The sequence below is a fragment of the Callithrix jacchus genome, chromosome 1 (assembly GCF_049354715.1).
Source record: "Callithrix jacchus isolate 240 chromosome 1, calJac240_pri, whole genome shotgun sequence".
In the NCBI taxonomy this organism is placed as follows: Eukaryota; Metazoa; Chordata; class Mammalia; order Primates; family Cebidae; genus Callithrix; species Callithrix jacchus.
In genome coordinates, this window is record NC_133502.1 from 11,695,571 (window position 1) to 11,718,142 (window position 22,572).

Consider the following 22,572-nt stretch of genomic DNA (forward strand, 5'->3'; position numbering starts at 1 on the left):
TAAGTCAAATTTACCATATGAAAAGTGATATTAAATATCTCATACTTTTTGAATGTCAGAAGTATAAGAACTGTCTTAAAAATGAAATGAATAAAAATATTTATCGCAGCTTGCCAATTTATTTAAGAAAAAACTAAAAATAACACTGAGTTTAAAAATAGTAACTATTGGCTAACATTATTACTACAATATTTATTTTTAAAAATAATGATTTACTCAATTTATTTCCTCAAAAGAAATTCAATTTAGGCAGTATTTTGTGAACTATTTTAACAAATAATAACTTAATAATTATAATTTTCATTTGTTTTATTCATGTTTAACAAACACAATAATGTTTATTATAGGCCATGAATTGTTGTAAGTACTTTATTACTAAATTATATTATTCTCTCCAAATTTAGAAAGTTCCTAAACAAGTAGGTACTATGCCAATTATTTACTTGACTTTTATGATAACTGTGTTAGAATGGATTAAAAAATTACTACTTTCGAGTATGGAAAATCATAATTTATATGGCAAAAGCACCATATAGTGCAAATGAAGAACAGTATCAAAAAATGCTACAAGGCTAACAAATATTTAACAATTTATTTGTTGCCTTATATTTGTTGTTTCATGTCTTTGGGGTTTAGGCCATTCTATAAATGCTGAACTTAATTTATGGGATAAATAATTTATTCTGAGTAAAAGGAGAAAAAGATGCATATTTAACAGCAACCAACCACAGGTATCAAAAGTCTTATATTTTGAATTTTCTAGTTATCCCAGGGATACTATCTAAGTTCTAGAAATAAACTCCCACTCTCATAACAGTTTTATCTAAAGAAAAAATTTCCATCTTTAAGATTAATATGAAAATAAACTTCAACCGTAAATAATTCAATATATGGCAAAGGTTTCAGAATTTTTATAAAAAGCTGTTATAATTAACAAAAAAGGTATACACAGCAAGAACAAATGAGCACAAGTTAGGAATAAGCAATTTACCCAAGAAGAAATTCTAAGACTAATAAACATGAAAAAAAGTTAATCCTTGCAATAATAAATTGCCAAGAGTTGACTGTTCTTGGAGACAAATTATGAAATGGGTTTAGTCCAGTGAAATGAATACAGAATTTTTTAAAAAAAGGAACACCAATTCACCTATTAAACTAAAAAATTTTTAAAACAGTATGAGTGATTATTAAAGTTCTGGGAAATGAACACATTTCACATCCTGGAGTGATGTACATGTTAGTACAATTTTATGAGGGCAATTTATAAGCATGAATCAAAAATTTCAAGAAGTATACATACTTTATCAATTTTTTTCCTGAAATTTGTGCTAAGGAAAATCTGCAATGCACACAAACTAGTATACACACACACACACAAAATTAAATGAAAAAGTAGGGAAAGAATTTAAAGTTCAGTTCTATGAGACTGTTTCGACAAATGATGGACTGTCCACAAGATGTGAAAACACAGTGATCCACTCTGGTTCTACTGTGCAAAACAATATGCTGTGTAGACATTTATTTGTTGCTATAAAAATATTCACAGAAAAACTGGAAAAACATACTGTACATCAAAACAGTATAAGCGTTATCTCTTTAGTTGTGAAATTAGTGATTGTTTTTCCAATGTTGTGCTCTTTGCTTTCCATAGCTATTTGATATCAGCCTTGTGTTACTTCCGTAATAAAAACAATTGTGTCTATATGTACTTTCTTTTTCTTTCTTTTTTTTAAATAAGCCTGCAGCACCCAGTATTCCCAAAGGTCTCCCATCCAAGTACTAACCAGGCCCGACACTGCTTAGCTTCCAAGATCAGGCGAGATCGGGTGTGTGTGTACTTTCTACATAAAACAAAGGTGAAACATATGGCAAAACAGTATATCAAATTAATTCCTTAAAACAAACGGGTATAATAATAACATTAATTTAATTTCCATTCAGACTTACTTTAGTTTCCCAAAGAGAAATCCTTGAACTTCATTTGCTTCAGTCTCATCCTCTACAGTAGTATTAGTCACAGCTACATTTTGGAAACAAAACCAAAATAAAACAAAAATATTTTCAGACTAGGAAAAGAACACGTAATCAAAAATCAGAAGAACTTGGCTGGGTATGGCGGCTCATGCCTGTAATCCCGCACTTTGGGAGACCAAGGTGGGCAAATCACTTGAGATATGCGAAACCAGCTTGACCAACATGGAGAAAGCTTGTCTCCACTAAAATTAGCCAGATGTGGTGGATGTAGTCCCAGCTACTTGGGAGGCTGAGTCAGAATGGCTTGAGCCTGGGAGGTGGAGGTTGCAGTGGGCCAAGATCGTGCCACTGCACTCCAGCCTGGGGGACAGAGTGAGATTCTCTCTCAAAGAAAAACAAAAAAAAATAGAACTTACAATGAAATGAAATTCCACTTGTTTTACCTTGTTTTTCCTTCATGGACCAGATTAATATGTATATATGCATGTGTACAGGCTTACATTCCTGAGTGTGAGCTTTCTTTTTAAACACGCTTGGATTGATTAAATACTTAGCAACCATAATAAAGTGCTTTATAGATTAGTTAAAAGTCAGGTTCTATTTTATAATCAGAAATGGTAAGCCAAAGGTCCTGCAACAAATGCTGGGTTTAGCTTTTAAGTGAGACAGGAGATCCAAATCCTAAGTTTAAGTTTAAATGTAAGTTCCTGTGTATTTCCACCACCTTTAAAGATAATCAAGGAATCTTTACAAAGACACCAAAACTCATGGCCCCAAAGAATAAAGATATAATATTTTATAGTCATTTTCCCTCTCCCTTACTTACCAAACAATTATCATACAGTGTGGTTGCTAGAATATGTGAAGGTGCTTTAGGATTATAAGGACTGTGATCTTTTACAGTGTGTGGAGTGGCTCTGTATCAGAATAAATTAGAGCTCAGCAATTATGCTCACCCTTCTTACTTTTCCAAAGCTCTGGATCTCTAGGACCATAAGTAAAAACAACCCTGATCATTTGATCTAGTTTGCCTTTTCCTTTTGTTTGTTCATTCATTCACTGGGCGAACATTTACTGACTGCTCACTATGAGGTGTCTCTGACAGGATAGACACCAGGAACAACAGAGACACAACAGATAATAAACCATGCTTGGCAGACAAGGAGAGAGACAAATACACAGACAACTTCAGTAGAGTGTGTAAACTTTTCTAAAAGAAGGCACAGAAAGATATGGGATATAGAAAGGAGAAGAGCATTCTCTAATAGAGCAGCAAGATAGGCAGCCATCTCAGAGGCACAGACCGATATATTTGAGTCTTAAAAGATGTGAAGTCTATAAACAAAATGAAAGAAGCCAAGACAGTGGTAGGCAGAAGGAATAGTAGATGCTAAGAGATGAAAGTAGGAGAGGTCATAAAGACTTCCCATGGAGCTCATGCATAAAGGCATCCAGGGAACAGAAAACTATTCTAAACAGTAAATAGTTCAGTGTTGCAGACAAGAGGAGGCAAAGAAGAGAGGGCTGAAGGAGAGCAAAAATACAGAAAAAAAAATCCGACTGTGAAAAGCTTTGTTTGCTATATTCTTACACCTGAATTTATGAGAGAGGTTCAGGGAGCCACTAAAGGATTTAACCAGCAGAATCACAGTCAAATTTTCATCACCGGAAGTTCATTTGGAAAGTACTGGATAAATCTGTTTTGAGGGGTGGTGAGATTGAGGGCACTGAAGACCAAAGATAAGAGAAATGGCTAGTTGACAGTCTGATACATGTATACAGAGAGAAAAAAGGAGAACTGCTCTAAGGAGTGGCAACTAGAATTGACAGGCGAAGAGATATTCCATGTGTGCGTAAAAGGTTGGTGACAGAATGCAGTGCATAATACAGACGACATTACAAGCAAAAGAATAGCTAAAAATGCCTTAAATTACTATTGTGATTATAAGATACTAAATTATAAAGCATTGTAGAGCTAAACATAAGCTATACAGAAATATATAAAATAGGAGTATTATTTTTACTATACTTTTTCAGTAACTCTTTAACCAAAAATATTTAAATTACAGTAATACAGATTTTTATTTGAAGCACATTCAGTTGGAAGAGTTAGAGAGAGGTCTCAGATCAAGGCAGGGCCTCTATATGAAAAACAAAATTGAAGCAGGAGCCTCATCCGAGTGCATACAAAAGAATAAACTTAAAATTCTTAGCCAAGAATCAAGCATAAATAAATTTCACATGAACCAGGTAATAAACAGCTTCCGTAAGTATTCTGAGAACTTCTTCAGTTAAGTCTCCAGAGTCTCTTCATCTGCAGCATACATTTAGTTCATGGAATACAGATAGATATTGATTGGTAGATCACAAACCTAATGAATCTACCTCATCTAAACAATTCACAGGCCTCTCTCATCCTGCTTCAGGAAAGAAAAAAAAAAACCTACCATCCTAATTTAATTATAAATATTTCAGACAAAACATCCTTACATGGGCCAGACCCAAATGCCTATGCCAGTCACCTCTAGCAAGAATCAGCCTCATCTATTGCTGCAGTGTACCTTACATATACCATCAATTGTTATATGGTACTGCAATGGTTGGGAACCCATCGGGTGTAAGCAAAATAACATACTATTTCATATTTTGAAATAAATTTTGATAACAAGTAACATTAAATACATTTCTTTCACCTTGAAATTTAATTCCAAATTAAATAAGAACATGTCCATCCCACCTCTAGCCTCAAATGAACATATGTAGGATTATACTCATCAAATTTTTTAAAAACCAAAGTATGTTAAAGACTCCAACTTTTCATTCTACTCAAGTACTGAAACAGAAAACTTACTTTTAACTTGGGTATCATCCAGTGCTTTGTATTCTGTACTCTTAATTGCTAGCTCCACACCATACCCAGATAAGTACATTTTCCGTGAGCTTGGTTTCTGTTCAAACACATTTATTTTATAAAAAGAGAAAATACTTAGTCAAACATCTTGTTTTAAAGTCAGTCACGATGTATTTCGACATAAGGGTAAATGACTAATATTGAAGGCTTTTAATCACTGTGAAATATTTGGGGGTTGTTTACACTCTCTCTAGTCTATCAAGGAACTAGAATTTGGTTAATGACTATTTTGTAAAAACTTTGTCATGACTACTGCTTTATTTTTCTTTAATTTTACAACTAAAATGAAAAATATCTGATCTTTTTCTGTTATACCATGAACAGAGGATCCAATACAGACAAGTTTCAACAAAACTGTTCTCCTTTTTGGGGACCCCCAAAAGATTTGCCAAACCAAAAACGCTATTCACTTGCTGGTTGTCTAGACACAGGACAACTACAGTATTGCCAAAAGCAAATACTGGAAAGTAGTGGCAAAGACGACAAAAAAAAAATTTAGTGCCGTGAAATACCTGATTAGAGTTTTATTTCTCAATGATTAAAATATACCAAATGCCACAAATTAATATCTGTTCTTGCAGTAAGGGGGTACAGTTGACTAAAACAGAGTTGTCCAAAACGTTTATGAACAGAATTTTAGTACCTTTAATTTTGTTCTTTCTATAAAAGGCAAATATTAAATGTACTCCTAGAGATTACCTGATCAAGCAAGAGAAGTCACCATATTTTATTCAAAAGGAAGTGACCTGGATGAACACACATAATAGTTTTATGTTTTGTTTTGGGTTGAGACGGAGTCTCACTTTGTTGCCCCGGCTGCAGTGCAGTGGCGTGATCTTGGCTCACTGGAACCTCTGACTCCCAGAGGTTCAAGCAATTCTCCTGCCTCAACCTCCTGAGTAGCTGGGATTACAGGCGTGTGCCACCACGCCCAGCTATTTTAGTAGAGACGGCTTTCAACATGTTGGTCAGGCTGGTCTCGAACTCCTGACCTTGTGATCCACCTGCCTTGGCCTCCGGAAGTGCTCGGATTACAGGCGTGAGTCACCACACCTGACCAATATAGTAATTTTACAATTGTTCCAGCTTCCTGACTAAAATTCTTGTCGGTTGTACTGCAGCCATTATCATTCGGTATATCTCAAGGGGTTAGAAAATCACTTTAACCTAGGGCTCAGCAAACTCCCTGGAAAATGCTATGTGTCTTTGCTTAATTGAGGTTTACACAGGGGCAGTTCTGCATGATGGAGGAAAAGATACAGATTGGAGGGAAGGAGAACTTTAGTTGTGCATTATTCTTTGTATTCTCGTCTTTCCTCCCTGAACTTTCTACCAAGCTGTAATGATATGCATATGGCCAGAGTGACTGTTCTTTTGGCTGTTCTATTTCTAAATAAAAATATGTAAAAATTAGCTTCAGATTTGCAGACAAGTAGTTAACATTGCTACCTACACTAAAGTTTAATTTGCTTATTTCTCAGGCCCATGTTATATATGAAAGACAGCATGTAGAAACTGGGTTATTTATAACTCTAGTAATCTAACAATGTTGAACATTTTTTAGAGTTTTCTATTTCATAAAAGCTCAATTTAAAACTACATTTTGAATATCTACTCAAAAGACCAATCAGTTGGTGGCTAAGTGAATTTAAACTATAAGGCTTCATATCTTGTTACAGTTCATAAAATAAATGTAATTTTGCATAACCAATTTACATTATCAGTTCTGGAAAGTTATTAGCTCTTCAGTAATAAAAATGTTTCTTAAATTCATATTTACTTTCCTCTTTTGAAAATGTATTGATATAAATTTTGAATTGTAGTTTAGTAAGTTTGGATTTGCAAACCAAACTACCAAATCAATAGGTTAAAAAAAAACAACTTTTGTTTTTCTACTACTTCTTTCCCCCACAAAAAGGCATATGTTAAAAATGTAACATAAATACTTCTATTTTTATTAGAATTACATGTTGACTAGATTTACATTATATTTTGAACATACAAGATGCCATTCATTAAATATAAGGCTATAGTTTGATATTACTAAATGAGATAGTTAATATGATTTCACACAAGCATACTTAATGGTCACTTTCTCTAAAGAACAACTTGAGACAGACTCTCAATAGATAGGCATAGCTCCCCAGGGGGATGTTAGAATCACTTGGGAGAACATTTTAAAAAGACAAACATGTGCAATTAACAACAACAAGAGTTTAAACTGCACAGGTTTACTTATAAGTAGATTTTTCTCCCACCTTGTCACCTGAGACAGCAAGTTCAACCTCTCCTCTTCCATTTCCTCCTCGGCCTACTCAATATGACTACAAGGATAAAGACCTTTATGATGACCCACTTCTATTTAATGAAAATATATTTTCTCTTCCTTATGACTTTCTTAATAACATTACTTATCTAGCTCACTTTATTGTAATTACAGAATATAATACATGTGGCATAAAAAATATGTGTTAATTGACGTGTTATCAGTAAGGCATTCAGTCAAAAGGCTATTCGTACTTAAATTTTGGTGGAGTCAAAAGTTATACATGGATTTGTTTTAACAATGTGAGGGGTCAGTTTGTCTAACCCATAGGTTTAAGGGTGAACTGTACTTGTATCTCCCACTCCCATTCCTATTCTCATTTGCCTCTCATCTCTGCCTTACCTGATAGAGAATCATAGAAGTAGTCTTAAGGTACTACTGCTATTGATGGGAATATATCCATCCTTTTAGCAAAGTAGTTGGGAAAAATTGAGAATTACTGGTATAAGAGAATTAGACAATATAAAATGTTTTGAGTGCACACTCTAGACCCATGACTCTCTATCCTCTTTTATATTTAGTTTTTTTGAAAACACTTTCATCACATTTAACATAAATCTGTTATGTTACATCTCTTGCCACTAAAATTGAAGTTCTCTGGGAATAAGGAATGTTTCTCTCTTATTCACTGCTACATGAACAATGCTTGGCACAGAGGCATTCAAATATTTATGGAATTAATGACTTAAGTATGTAATCATTTACAAATTGTACACACACCCACAATTTCTCTTTATATTTCACTTTACAGATAATCTTTATATAGATTATGCAAATATCTATATGCCAACACACTCAAGAATATTTAAAGTTTTCCACTTCTGCTAAACAGCAATAACCCCCTCAAAATTATACAATGAACAATTAAAACTGAGAATGTGAGGAACGCTCAGGAAAAAATACATTTTATATGATGTTGTTGTAGGGCAAGTCCCTGAAAGATCTTGGCAACCCAACTCTTCCTCGTTTTCTCACTTGTAATTCTCAGAGTAACTGTAGAATGATGCGCTGGAAATGCCAGAAATATGAAGAAATTGGCCAGTAAAGCTAAGCTCTGTTCCCATCCCTCCTAGAACAGGAAGTCTTACAATGCTTTAGCAAAGCTCATCAAGTTGCTCCAAGGTATAAAATCCAGGGCAGAGCAGGCTTTCAGGGTTCCTCAGCTGTGGTGCAACATGAAGGACGTGCACGTGAGACTCCATCCATCCTGGGCAGCTATCCTAAGTAATGGGGGTTCAGTTTGGCATGAATCCTTAGGTGTCTGTTGTCCCTTGCTGCCTATCTGTGAGTAATAAAGTTGCTTCACTAAACTTGCGTGAGTGTTCTGTCTCACCAGACTCATGCCAGTGAATCGATACCAGTACACAGTATTGGCAAGGAGTTCACAGTCCTCCCCTGGGATTGATACCAGTGCACAGGAACTGTGCATCATAAATTACCAAATACATGAAACAAAATTAAGATACTGAAATAAGCTACTTATCTTCTATCATCAGTACTAAGCACAGTGCCCAACTTACAGGCATTTATTGGAGATCATTATAAAGACCATAAATTAATAACTCCTTTCCATGTGAAGTCTCCTTTGCAAGGTGATCTTGCCACTTCTTCCCAAGAAATTGAGTCTATTCCTCCATTCTTTTGAATCTGGCTGGCTTGTGACTTGCTTTGATTAATATAAGGTGGCAGAAGTATCACTGTATGAGTTCTTGGGCATAGGCCTTAAGATGTATTGCAAGTTCTGTTCTTTTCTTTTTGGGACCCTAAGCCATCATGATGTGAAGAGTCATAATCTATTGGAAGATGAAAGACCACATGGAAAAGACCAAGAAACTCCAGTTATCACACCTGAACTGTACACAGGTCTGTCAGAATAACTCAAATCCCCAAGCTCTAGTCTAGTACCTAATGACCCCCACTGCATGAACAAGACCAGCAGAAAATCTGTCCCAACCGTCAAACTACAGAATAAATAGAAACAGTAAGTCAATATTGCCTTAACCCACTACATTTTGAACAGATTTGGTACAAAGCAATTCAGGCACAGATACAGCAACTAATAAATATGCATGGAGGAAAGAAGGAAGGAAGAGATGACAGATTCCCCTCACAAACTTCCAATTCAAAGAATACCTAGTTTCCTCATAAATACTGGCAACTTACATAAATACTTCATCCTTCTACAATCATACATTACTGCTTTGAGAAGTTACAAGGTAGCTTCAATCAGCACTAAGAAACTTAAATTTTGTATTCCCAATGTAAGCAGCAAAGCTATGGAACCACTGCAACTCTAAGGAAAAAACAAATTTATTTTTAAATTTTTAATTATTATGCATACAGAAAGGTTGCACATATTTATGGGGTATATGTTATAATTTTATAGAACATACAAAATGTAATGATCAAATCAGGGTACTTGGGATATCTATCACCTCAAACATTTTAGCTCTTTCTTTGTGTTAGGAACATACCAATTTTTGAACTCATAGAGGGTTAATGGGTATAAAAATGCAGTTAGGTAGAATAGGCTCTAGTGTTGAGCAGCACAATAGAGTAACTATAGTTAATAATTTATTCTATATCTCAAAACAAGGAAAAATAATTTTATAAGCATTACATCCTTATTAAAGAGCCACCTAGTTAGACCTCCTCTCTCTTGGAACTAGAATGTCTCATCTTTCTCCTTCTTCAGTGGACAGATATCAGAGAGTCTCAGAATCATATGCTATATATTCCCAACCAATATGCCAGATCTACGGAAGGAAGATCTCTAGGAGTGAGAGCACTTTATTATTTAAAAGAACAATCTGACTGGTGCTGGGGTAGAGAATGAGACTGATAACGGAAAACAAAAGAAACTTCAACTTTATTTTTAAAGTTTTATTAATTAAAAAATAAACTGGAAGAAAAAATAAAATGTTAACTGTCAACTCTGGGTAGTATGTACAAAATGTTTACTATTTTTAGGCTTTTTGTACTAGAAAATTTTCTGAAGCAAAAATAAAGCAGATGGACTGAGAATGATAACAGAAGAAAAAGGCACCTGTAGGAGGGTGAACATTAGAATACCTGGGACAGATATCACCAAAGGCTAGTGAAGCTGGTAAAGATATTTAGCTACAAGTCTATAGTTTGCTAAAGGCTAAATATGGGCTAATGTGAGAGTGGGAAGCTCTTGGTAGCTCCAGGAATAGCAAGGCTGAAACCCTCTTGCACAGGGAAGACTGGGGAAAGTCCTGAGAAAGCTTCCACTCTACTGCTAACAGGGAGGAAGGAAAGAAAATCACTGCTGAAATCCACTTCAGATCTATCTCCCCTACAGAGCCAAGGCCTTAATCTTAAGAAGCCAGGGCAACAAAATTGTAGCTATACAGCACATGGGCGGAAGTCCACTGAAGATGGGAGAAATGGAATAGATGAAAGCCCTAGTCTGAAGGAGGGGCAGGAATACCTACCTGCCAGGCCCAACATTCTGAGAGAGGATCAGGAATGTTGAGGCCCAAATTCAGTCTGCCTAGAAAGGAAACTTAATTAGAACAGAGAGAATATCTTCTTCCTTACTTGCCCCCTCGCCTCTACCTCAAGGCCAATCTCACAAGAGTTGAATAAAGATAATACTCAAATACAGGTGGGAAAGCTCCCCACATTCTCTCTGGGGAGCTGTGCAAAGGGGGAGACCTAAAGCCAAGTGGATCACAAACGTGAAACCCAACCCAACTCCTGACCAGAACAGCTCAATCCTGCATACATGAAAGACATGGCCTACACTAAAGGTAGGATGTCAAGGCTCCTACTTAAAATGTTCAGCTTTCAACAACAACAAAAAAAATCACAAGATGTCCAAAAAGTCAAGGGAAGAAAAGTCTGAAGAGACAAATTAATCAACAATTTCAAAATCAGAAGTAAAAAAGAAGTTGGAACTTGCAGGAGAGAATGTAAAACAATGATTAACATGTTAAATACTCTAGTGAAAAAAGTAGAATATATGCATGATCAGAGAGGCTAATTCAATACACATATTAAAAACTGTAAGAAGCAGCCAAATGGCAATGAAAGAAATTAAAAGCACAGTAACAGAAATCAAGAAGGCCTTCAACAGAGTCACTGGTAAACCTGACATAGTCAAAGAAAGAATTGTTAACTACAAGGCACGTCAACAGAAATTATTCAAATTTAATTTAAGAAGAAAAGTAGTGGAGAAAGGAAGGAAAAAATCCAAAAAGCAAACAACACAAGAACTCAGGAGCCATGGGATAGTACCACATGTTCTAGTACAGACATAATCAGAATCCCAAAAGGAGGAAAAGAAGAGAGTGGAAATGGGGGTGGCAGTGATCAGGGAAAAACAGTCAAGAATTTTCCAAAATTAGTGAAAGACACCCACCTACACATTCAAAAATCTGAGAGAATATCAAACAGAATACCTACAAATCTTATATTCAAATTCCTGAAACCAAAGATAAAGAGAACATATAGATAGCTAGAGAAAGACACATTACAGAGAAATAAAGCACAAATAAAAGTCAACAGAAACAGCAAGGTAACAGACTGTTAAACCAACAATATCAAATCACTTCAAATATGAATTTCCTAATTCATGGGTTAATAGTAGAGATTGTCAGATTAAATTTAAAAAGCAAGATCTAATTATATGCTGCCTATAAAATCCCACCTACAAATAAATATATAAATAGGTTAAAAGTTAAAGAAAACAAAACAGATAAAAAGGTATCATGCAAACATTAACCAAAACAAAGTAGGAATAGATTTATTAATGGCAGACAAAATAGACTTCAGAACAGAAAATATGAGAGACAAAATGTCTCTATGCTGGGTATGGTGGCTCATGCCAGTAATCCCCACACTTTGGGAGGCTGAGGTGAAAGGATCAGTTGAGGCCAGGAGTTTGAGACCAGCCAGGACAACACAGCAAGATCTTGTTTCTACAAAAATTTAAAAGGTGGGTGTGGTGATGTGTACCTGTAGTCCTAGCTGCTTGTGAGGCTAAGGTGGGAGGAGCACTTGAGCCCAAGAGTTCAAGGGAGCAGTGAACTATGATTGCACCACCGTACTCCATTCAGGGCAACAGAGAGAGATCCCTCGCAAAAAAAAGAGATAAATTACATAATGATAAAGGGCTCAATTCTATAATTGACATATGATACTAATATGTAAGCATTAATCACAGTACTTCAAAACATAGACAAAACTGACAGATCTAAAGGAACACAGGCAAATCTACATTCATAGCTGGAGATATTAGTATTCCTCTTAAGGAAACTGACAGAACAAATAGGCAGAAAGTCAATAAGAATACACATAATCTATAAGCCAACATTACCTAATTAATGTCTAGAAAACATTCTACCCAACGAAAGAATACTCATTCCTTTCAAGTGAATACGGAACATTCACAAAAATAAATCATGTTCTAAGTCATAAAACCTTCACAAATTTTTAAAAATTATAAAAATTATAATCTCAAACTATAGCAAAAGTAAACTAGAAATCAATAACAATAACAACAAAAAGTGGAATGTCACACAATATTTGTAAGTAACACTTCTAAATAACCCAAGGATCTCAGTCCATAGATTCCAAAATGACAGTAAAACGAGTTGGCTTCACTCCCCCTCGTAGAAAACAAAAAACAAATATACAGTGGCAAGACAGTCAACAGCAATATACCAGAACTCAAATATGAGTATGAGACAGTTTCTGGAGCTTTTCCAGAGAAGGTGAGGAAACTCTGAGCAGACAGTAAGAAAACTGGACTTCCGTATCTATGATGCTTCTCCCTGCAACCTGCCCGGCACAACTACATGAAAAATTTCCCTCTTAGGTTTCTACACTAGAAAAAATGAGATTCGGGTGAACATCAGCTTCCCCACTATCATGGGGATCTCTCTGCAAGGAGACCTGACCCTGCCTCAACCCACAGGAAGCATCATTTGTGCCTAAAGGGAGAAATATGCCTGAGGACAGACAAAGCGGAAAGGCAGGATTGCTGTACCCAGTCTTGGAAACTCTAACTCTCTGCTCTGTAACTTAGAACAGAACACCTCCAAATTCATTCTAGGAGGCCAGCATTACCCTGATATCAAAACAAGACAAGGACACAGCACAAAAAGAAAACTATATGCCAATATCACCAATAAACACAGATGTAAAAGTCCTCAACATATTAACAAACTGAATCCAGCAACACCTTGAAAAGACTGTGCACCATGATCAAGTGAGATTCATCCCAGGGATACAGGATAGTTCAACATACACAAATCAATAAATGTAATACACCATATTAACAGAACCAAGAACACAAAAACCACATGATAATTTGAATATGTGCTGAAAGGGCCTTTGATAAAATTCAACATCTCTTTCTGACAAAACCCCTCAACAAACTAGGTATAGAAGGAATGTACCTCAAAATAATTAAGGCTATATATGACAAATCCACAGCTAACATTATATGGAAACAGGAAACAATTGAAATCCATTTCTCTAAAATCTGGAACAAGACAAGAATGTTCCTTTCACTGTTTTTATTCAACATAATACTAGAAGCCTTAGCCAGAGTAATAAGGCAAGATAAATAAATAAAGGGCATCCAAATTGGAAAAAGAAGAAGTCAAATTAGCCTTGTTTGCAAACAATATGATCTTATATTAGAAAAACTTAAAGATTCCCCCAAAAAACTGTTTGAACTAATAAATGAATTCAGTAGAATTGCAAGATATACAAAATTCAGTAGTATTTATATACACCAAGAGCAAACAACATTCTGAAAATGTTATAATAGTTACAAATAATATAAAATACCTAGGAATTAATTTAACCAAAGAAGTGAAAGATCTATATTAATACAAAGAAACAATAGTTAATAATAGTTACAAATAATATAAAATAGGAAATTAATTTAATCAAAGAAGTGAAAGATCTATATTAATACAAAAAAAAAAAACACTACAGCACTGATGAAAGGAATTGAAGAGAACACCAAAAAATGGAAAGATATTCCATGTTCATGGATTGGAAGAATTCATATTCAGACAAGGTACCAATAGAACAGAGAACCCAGACATAAAGCTACACATTTAGAACCAACTCTTTTTTGACAAACATGCCAAGATCAAACACTGGGGAAAGGACAGTCTTTTCAATATTAAAACTGAACAACCATAATGCAGAAGAATGAAACTAACTAGACCACTATCTCTCACCACATACACAAATCAAATCAAAATGGATTAAAGACTTATATTTAAGACCCAAAACAATGAAATGACTAGAGAAAAATGTTGAAGAAATGCTCCAGGCCATTGGTCTGTGCAAAAACTTTTTGTGTGAGACTTCAAAAGCACAGGCAACAAAAGTAAAAATAGATAAATGAAGATAACGTCAAGCTAAATAGCTTCTACACAGCAAAGAAAACAACACAATGAAGAGTCAATCCACAGAATGGGAGAGAATACCTGACAAACACCCATCTGACAAGGGATTAATAACCAGAATACATAAGGAACTTAAACATGTTCTTTATTACCCCTTCTATTCAACATAGTACTGAAAGTCCTGGCCAGAGCAATCAGGCAAGAGAAAGAAATAAAAGGCATCCAAATAGGAAAAGAGGAAATAAACTATGCCTGTTTGTAGACATGATTGAAAATCCCATAGCGTCTACCCAAAAGCTCCTTGATCTGATAAACAACTTAAGCAATGTTTCAGCATACAATATCAATGTACAAAAATCATTAGCATTTTTATACAGCAACAACATCCTAACTGGCAAGCCAAGTCAAGAATGTAATTCCATTAACAATTGCCAAAAAAAGAATAAGACACTTTTTAAAATTGCATTTTAGGTTTGGAGTACATGTGAAGAACATGTAAGAATGCTGCATAGGTACACACATGGCAGTGTGGTTTGCTGCCTTCCTCCCCATCACCTATATCTGCCATTTCTCCCCGTGTTATCCCTCCCCAACTCCCCACCCCCCACTGTCCCTCCCGTTTCCCCCCTCCACAGACCCCAGAGTGTGTGATGCTCCCCTCCCTGTGTCCATGTGTTCTCACTGTTCAACTCCCACCTATGAGTGAGAACCTGCAGTGTTTGATTTTCTGTCCTTGCGTCAGTTTGCTGAGAACAATGGTTTCCAGGTTCATCTATGTCTCTACAAAGGACATGAACTCATCATTTCTTATGGCTGCATAGTATTCCATGGTGTATATGTGCCACATTTTCCCTGTACAGTCTATCAGACATTTATGACTAAAACCAACCAGGGAGGTTAGTCTCTGTAATAAGAATTAGTAATACAAAATACTGTTCAAGGAAATCAGATGACACAAATAAATGGAAAAACATTCCAGGCTCATGGGTTAGAAGAATCAGTATCATTAAAATAGCATACTGTCAAAACAATTTACAGATTCAAGGCTATCAAACTACCAATGACATTCTTCACAAAATTAGAGAAAGCTAAATTAAATTTCATATGGAACACAATAAGAGTCCAAATAGTCAAGGCAACCCTAAGCAAAAAGAACAAAGCTGAAGCTTACAGTAACCAAAACAGCATGGTACTGTCATAAAAACAGACATACAGAGCAATGGAACAGAATAGAGAGCCCAGAAATAATGCCGCATACCTGCAACCATCTGATCTTTGACAAAGCTGACAAAAGCAAGCAATGGGGAAAGGACTCCCTATTCAACAAATGGTGCTAGGATAAATGGCTAGTCATATGCAGAAGATTGAAAATGGATGACTTCATTATGCCACATAAAAAATCAACTCAAAATGGATTAAAGACTCAAATGTAAAACTTAAAACCATAAAAACCCTCAGAAGATAACCTAGGAAATACCATTCTGGACATGGGTGCTGGCGGAGATTTCATGATGAAGATACCAAAAGTTTTTTTTTTTTCAACAAAAACAAAAATTGAAAATGGGACCTAATTAAACTAAAGAACTTCTGCACAGCAAAAGAAATTTTCAACAGAGTAAACAGGCAACCTACAGAATGGGAGAAAATATTTGCAAACTATGCATCTGACAAAGTCTAATATCCAGAATCTACAAGGAACTTAAATTTATAAGTAAAAAGTAAACAGCCCCATTAAAAAGTGTGCAAAGGACATGAACACTTTTCAAAAGAAGACATATGATATGGTCAAAAAGCATATAAAAATACACCCAACAGTACTAATCATTAGAGCAATGCAAATCAAAACCACAATGAGATACCATCTCACATCAGTCAAAATGGCTACTATTAAAAATAAAAAAGTAACAGATTCTGGTGAGTTTACAGAAAATAGTGAATCCATATATACTGCCAATGGTACTGTAAACTAGTTTATTTAAAGCAGTGTGACAATTCCTCAAAGAACCTGAAACAGAACTACCATTTGACCCATTAATCCCATTACTGGGTATATACCCAAAAGAATATAAATTGCTCTACCATAAAGACACATGCATGCACTTTTCACATGGCAAAGACATGGAAATCAACCTGAATGCCCATCAACAGTAAACTGGATAAAGAAAATGTGGTATACATACACCATGAAATGCTACACAGTGAATGCCAGGCTTAATTCCTAAGTGAAGGGTTGATAGGTGGAGCAAACCACCATGGCACACATTTACCTATGTAGCAAACCTGCACATCTTGCACATGTACACCAGAACATAAAAAAAAATCCTGCCTCTAATATAATAGTTAATAGTGGAAGACCAAATGCTTTCCCCCAAAATGAGGAAAACGTCAAGGATATCTTCCTTCACCACTCCCCATTCAACATTAACTAGGAGTCCTAATCATTAAGATAAGGTTAAAAAAAATAAATGGCATATAGATTGAAAAAGAAGAAAAACGCTGAAGAAGGAAATCAAAGAATGTTTAAATAAACCAAGAGATATAATTGTAATCAATTGAAAGATTGAATATTTTTAAGATGTTCTCTCACAAATTTGATTTATATATTTAAAGTAATCTCAATCGGAAAAATGACAGCAAGATTTTTTGTAGATATAGACAAGCTGATTTTAAAGTTCACAAGAAGAGACAAAGGAATTAGATTAGCTAAAACAATTCTGAAAAAGAATAACAAAGTTGGAAGACTAACACAATCTGATCTCAAGGCTATAACGCTAGAGTAATCAAGCAGTGTGGTATTGACGTGAGGAAAGACAGGCAGATCAACGGCACAGAAAAGCAAAGCCAGAAACAGACTCCCACAAATAGAGTCATTTATATTTTACAAGTGGATAAAGGAAATTCAATGGAGAAGGATAGTTTTTTAAACAAATGTTAAAACAACTGGACATCCATATGCAGAAAGAAAAATCTCAACATACAGCTCACAAGTTGCACAAACCTTAACTCCAATGGATCATAAACCTAAGTGTAAACAATAAAGCTATAAAATTCCTAGAATAAAATCTGTATGACCTTGAGATTGGTGATGAGTTTTTAGATACAATACCAAAAATATAATCCATAAACAAAACAAAAAATGATGAACTGGACTTAAAAACTCTTCCTCTGCAAAACACATTAAGATAGTGAATGACAAGATGATTAACAAACTTGCAGAAACTGTTTGTGAATCATGTATCTCATAAATGACTTATATCTAGAACATATAAAGAACTCTGAAAATTCAACAAAAAGGTTCACCAAAAACAAACTTATGAGAAGTTACTCAACTTCACTAGTCATTAGAGAAAGGCAAATTAAAATGACGAGATACCACTGTGTACCTAGAACAGCTATAATTAAAAAAACTGACATTAACAAATGGTGGTTAGAATTTAGAGCAGCAAAATTATCTTTCATGGCTAAGAGGAATGAAAAATTATACAGCCACTTTGGGAGACAGTTTAGTATAGTTTACTATGAAGTTAAACACTGACTTACCATACAACTCAGCAATAGAACTTCTAGGCATTTATCCAAGTGAATTGAAAACATATGCTCCTACAAGAATCTGTATGTGAATGTGATGGTACTAAGGTGACTGACGGATGACTCTGCGTGATTGTTGAAAACCAACATTGTACATCACAGATGATACTTTTCAAAAAGACATCTGACTAGATTGTGAAATAAAAATATGTTCACAGAAGGCAAAGTTCAATATATATGAATAAAAAGTCTCTTCAAAATTAATCAGAAAAGTCCAGTTCATTCCCATACAAAATCCCAACAACATGTTTCATGGAACCTGGCCAACTGCTTCTAAAATTAATATGGCTACATACATGCAAGAACAGCCAAGGTATTTAGAAAAACAGAAACTAAGAGGCAGAGCTACACTAGTAGATATCAAAATATATTTTAAAGCTACAGCAATTTAAATGATGTTATATTTGTGTAGAATAGACATATATATATATATATATATATCACTGCAACAGAATGGAAAGTCTAAAAACATATACATGTCTGTATGAGAAATTGGCATATGATGGAGTAGAATACAGAAGACTTGACTGTTCAATGAAGTATGTGAGATCAATGATTTACCATATGGAAAAAACAGAATTAGATCTCTACCCCATAGTATATTCAGATAAATTCCAGATGGATTAAAAACCAAAACATTAAAAATACAACTTTGGTCTTACAAGAAAATGTGTTTATGACATCATAAAGAAAATCATTAAGGTAAAGTTGAATAAATCTGACTATATCACAATATTTGTAAAAAGATGTCATAAACAATTTTTTAAAAATATCAGAAGTTCAGAAATGCACTAGAAGATGTTGCAAAATATAGAAGAAAAGATTAGTATTCAAAATATATTAAAAACACCTATAAACCAATGAGAAAAAAGAATCCAATATAAAAATAGGCAAAGGCTATGGACAGGAAATTTACGAACACAATGTAATATTTTAATTATATTAAATATTAATACATAAATCTTAATAATTTGGGAAATGCAAATTAGAACACTCCATGTTGGGAAGACAGCAGTAACAAAGCAAAGTCCTTCCTTTAATGGCCATTGTATTCATATGTGCATGTGTGCGTGCATGTGTGTGTGTGTGTGTGTGCTCAAAGTGTTGAACAGATAAACTTGAGATATAGTAATAAGTGCTATGAAATCATTTAAACAGAAAAATGTGATAGTGTGATAGCAACGGGAGGCTAGAGGAATGGGGAAGGAACAATACAGCGCATTTGAACAGAAATCTGAATGAAAAAGTAGTCAGCTCTCAAAAGACAAAGTTAAGACTATTCCAACACCATACTTAGCACTTTGACCTCAACATGTATATATTATCAACATGTTGAGTAAATCAGATTTCTTCACTGAGAATTCTTACCAAATATTATACACATTATTGAAGTATGTTTTTACGTTTTTAGCCAAGTTTTAAATCTGTGCCAGAAAAAGGCAAATAATTATAGACATAATACTCCCAGAACAGACAGAATCCCAATATATTTTTCCACATTAAATTCACATTTGTTAAGTTAAAAAAAAAGTCAGACAACTATTCTGGTGAAAATTACTATTTAAATCTAGTAAGAAAATTATTACAGTAATTGTTTTTTCTGCAGCCAAAAGTAACCTTGGAAAAAACAAGCACATACCTGAATATAATGGCGAAGAACATAGAGAATTTCCCCATTTTGAGCTTTTTCAGACAATACTTTGTGAAATGCACTAAATGCTCTAGTACCCATTTCGGCATAGAGAATCACCACCGGTAAGTTCTCTTTGTTTGTAGGAAATTTATGATCTCCTTTAAACAGATAAGGTCTAGTACTAAGATGAAAAAAACACAAAGTTTTGAATGAATTGAAAGTCAATGGCATCTCAATTCTACATAATTGCTGCTTATCAAACAATTCACAGTATACATAATCATTAAAAAGTGAATTTAAATTTCCTCTGATGACTTTGTACATAACACTTGAACTATATGACAGAAAAGAAAAGAAAAGAATTTGGTTAATCCAAATCTAATATTAAAAATACTTTATTTCCCAACAAAGTTTATCTTTAAACAATAACATATAATGGCAACATAATTTTCAGTGAAATGACATTTATATTTTATTCAATTAGAAGGATATAATTTTTCATTACAGCTCATATTTCCTAAAAACAAGGTACAAATATTTAAGGAACAAAACAAAGGCACTACCTTATTCAAAGATTATCAGCACTTAGTATGAACAAGTACTCATTAAATCCTCAAGTATAAGCAAAGCAACCAGGACTCTTATCAGAAACAGACTTTAACTGACTTCTTATTTGCCAAGCACTGTGCTAGGTTCTTTACATTTATTAAATTCTATGTCACAAGAAAAATTGGATAACTACGATCACTGAAACTTTTAAGTTTCTGAGACTCAGATAAGTTAACTACTTAGGAAAAGATCAAATGGAAAGCTAGAATTTCAACTCATGTTTATGGAATTCCAAAGCCCATATGTTTTCACGATTTATACAGGTAGAAAGCAAACCAAGAGATAGCGAAGTTCAGAGAAACAAAGATATTGAGAAACAACCTTTTATTTTAAGAATTCTGATCTCTATGATCATTTAGTCAATTACTACCTTTGTATAACAAATATTAAGGACAGAAGAAAAAAGGGTGTAACATTGCTACAGCATGATAGTAAAAATACTGTGGGTTTTGAAATCAGGCAGAACTGAATTCAATTGTGCTTAACTACTTACTGACTCAACATAAGCTAAATCAAAATGATTCAAGCACTCAATCTTATTGACTAACAGAATAATTTGAGAGATTTCCACTCGTTATTTGGCTTAGTTTGTGACATTACTCAACATTGATAAAGAAATGTGTTTATTAAAAGTCCATAAAATTATATCATTCAAGCATCTTTACATTAGTTTACAGTTTGACTTGTACAGTATATATAACCTTCCACTTTTAAATATACTTTCATTCAAGTATAAAAATCCTCAAACATTTATTCACTTTAATTTGATTAGTAGTAATCAAAATGTGATTTTTAAAATACTACTGTCAATGTTTGGACAGCTGAAGCATAAAATAGAATCTTAGTCCCAAATAGAATTTCACTTCATTAATTTCCTGTGACAGATGAAGAGATATGAATCTGCAAAACAAGATACACTGAATTTTATTTCTTCATAAGATGCTATTAATAAATGCTAAAAGAATACAAAATCATACTTCACGTTTGAAAAGTGAAAAAGATTCTTAAATTGAATGAAACTATTAAAATTATTCTCATAAATTTTAACTGAAAACTTGGAACTCAAATGTCACTTATATAGGAGCTGGGTTATCACTTTATAAAACTGATTTTATCAAATCCATATCACAGAAATACATTTAGTAATTTATATAGGGTATCTTACATTTTAATGTAAGTCTGAGAAATTCTTCCTTCAAAAAATTAACTTCTGTTTAAAACTGGAAAGACTTCCAATAAAACTATGCTAATAGATAAATCTTGAGGTTGAATATAAAAGGAAAAATTAGAGGAAATGGAATAGACTTTACAGACACAAAGGTAAGGACTCTCTACCATTTATTCTGAGACTGTGATAGACAGCACCTTCCTTCCTTTACTTGTAGACAAATAACTTTGCTTTTATGATTAATTCAGGAACTGCTTGGATATATTATAGGTAGAAAACTTATACCTATAGAGGATGGCTGAATAAGAGAGAAACAATCTTTAAAAATTAAATAATTATATTTAAAAGTAGCACTTTTCATTTACTGAATTAAGGGGCTAAAGATAATTAATACAAATTAACATTGGTAAAAATTTTAGAAGTAGAGTGTAAAACTTCAGCTTTGTGAAGACAATTTTAGAGTATACATTTTAAATGTATACATATACTTACCTAGAGATTTTAATTCTAGAAATTTAAGAAAATAACTGTACAAAGGTATATGTATAAGGAAGTTCAATTAGATATTGATTATAACAGAAGAAAGTTATAAACTACCTAAATATCCACCACAAGGAGTGGGATAATCAAACATACTTATTCATTTCATTATGGTATCATTCACTCAATATTTTTCAGCATTACTATGTGGCAGGTGAACTTGTTGGACACTGGAGTAAAGGTCACCCTTGTTATGCCTTAGCAAATAACTTGGCTGCACTGTGTTTATGCCCTAGGGATCTGTGAAAATTTGAACTTAAGAAGAGTGATGATTTAAAATATTTAGTGAAAGAAATTTCTAAGCAGCCAAGTGTTCAGGATGTGGCCTGGCTGCTTCTAACAATGTATGCTCAGATGTGGGAGCAAAGAAATGGCTTTAAGTTGGAATTTATATTTAAGAGATAAGAATGTAAAAGTTTGAAAAAT

At 34.0% G+C, this 22,572-nt stretch overlaps 1 protein-coding gene across 13 annotated transcripts in view; it reads right to left on the bottom strand.

Moving 5' to 3' along the window:
- Positions 1-22,572, bottom strand: part of UGGT2 (UDP-glucose glycoprotein glucosyltransferase 2) — a 238,444-nt gene that overhangs the window by 185,344 nt on the left and 30,528 nt on the right. For 8 of the 13 annotated variants that reach the window (XR_013533952.1, XM_054243220.2, XM_002742488.6 and 5 more), the window contains 3 exons: positions 19,836-20,010; positions 4,826-4,922; positions 1,948-2,020 (listed from right to left, as the gene is read on the bottom strand). Coding sequence is in view for 10 of the 13 variants with exons in the window: in XM_054243220.2 (XP_054099195.1) it covers positions 1,948-2,020; positions 4,826-4,922; positions 19,836-20,010 (345 nt within the window). In the remaining 3 variants the exon portion in view is untranslated. Of the gene's footprint in view, positions 1-1,945; positions 2,021-4,825; positions 4,923-8,731; positions 9,005-19,835; positions 20,011-22,572 lie in introns of those variants that run through there. The other 5 variants (XM_078368500.1, XM_078368552.1, XM_017970033.5 and 2 more) reach the window with 4 other exon arrangements.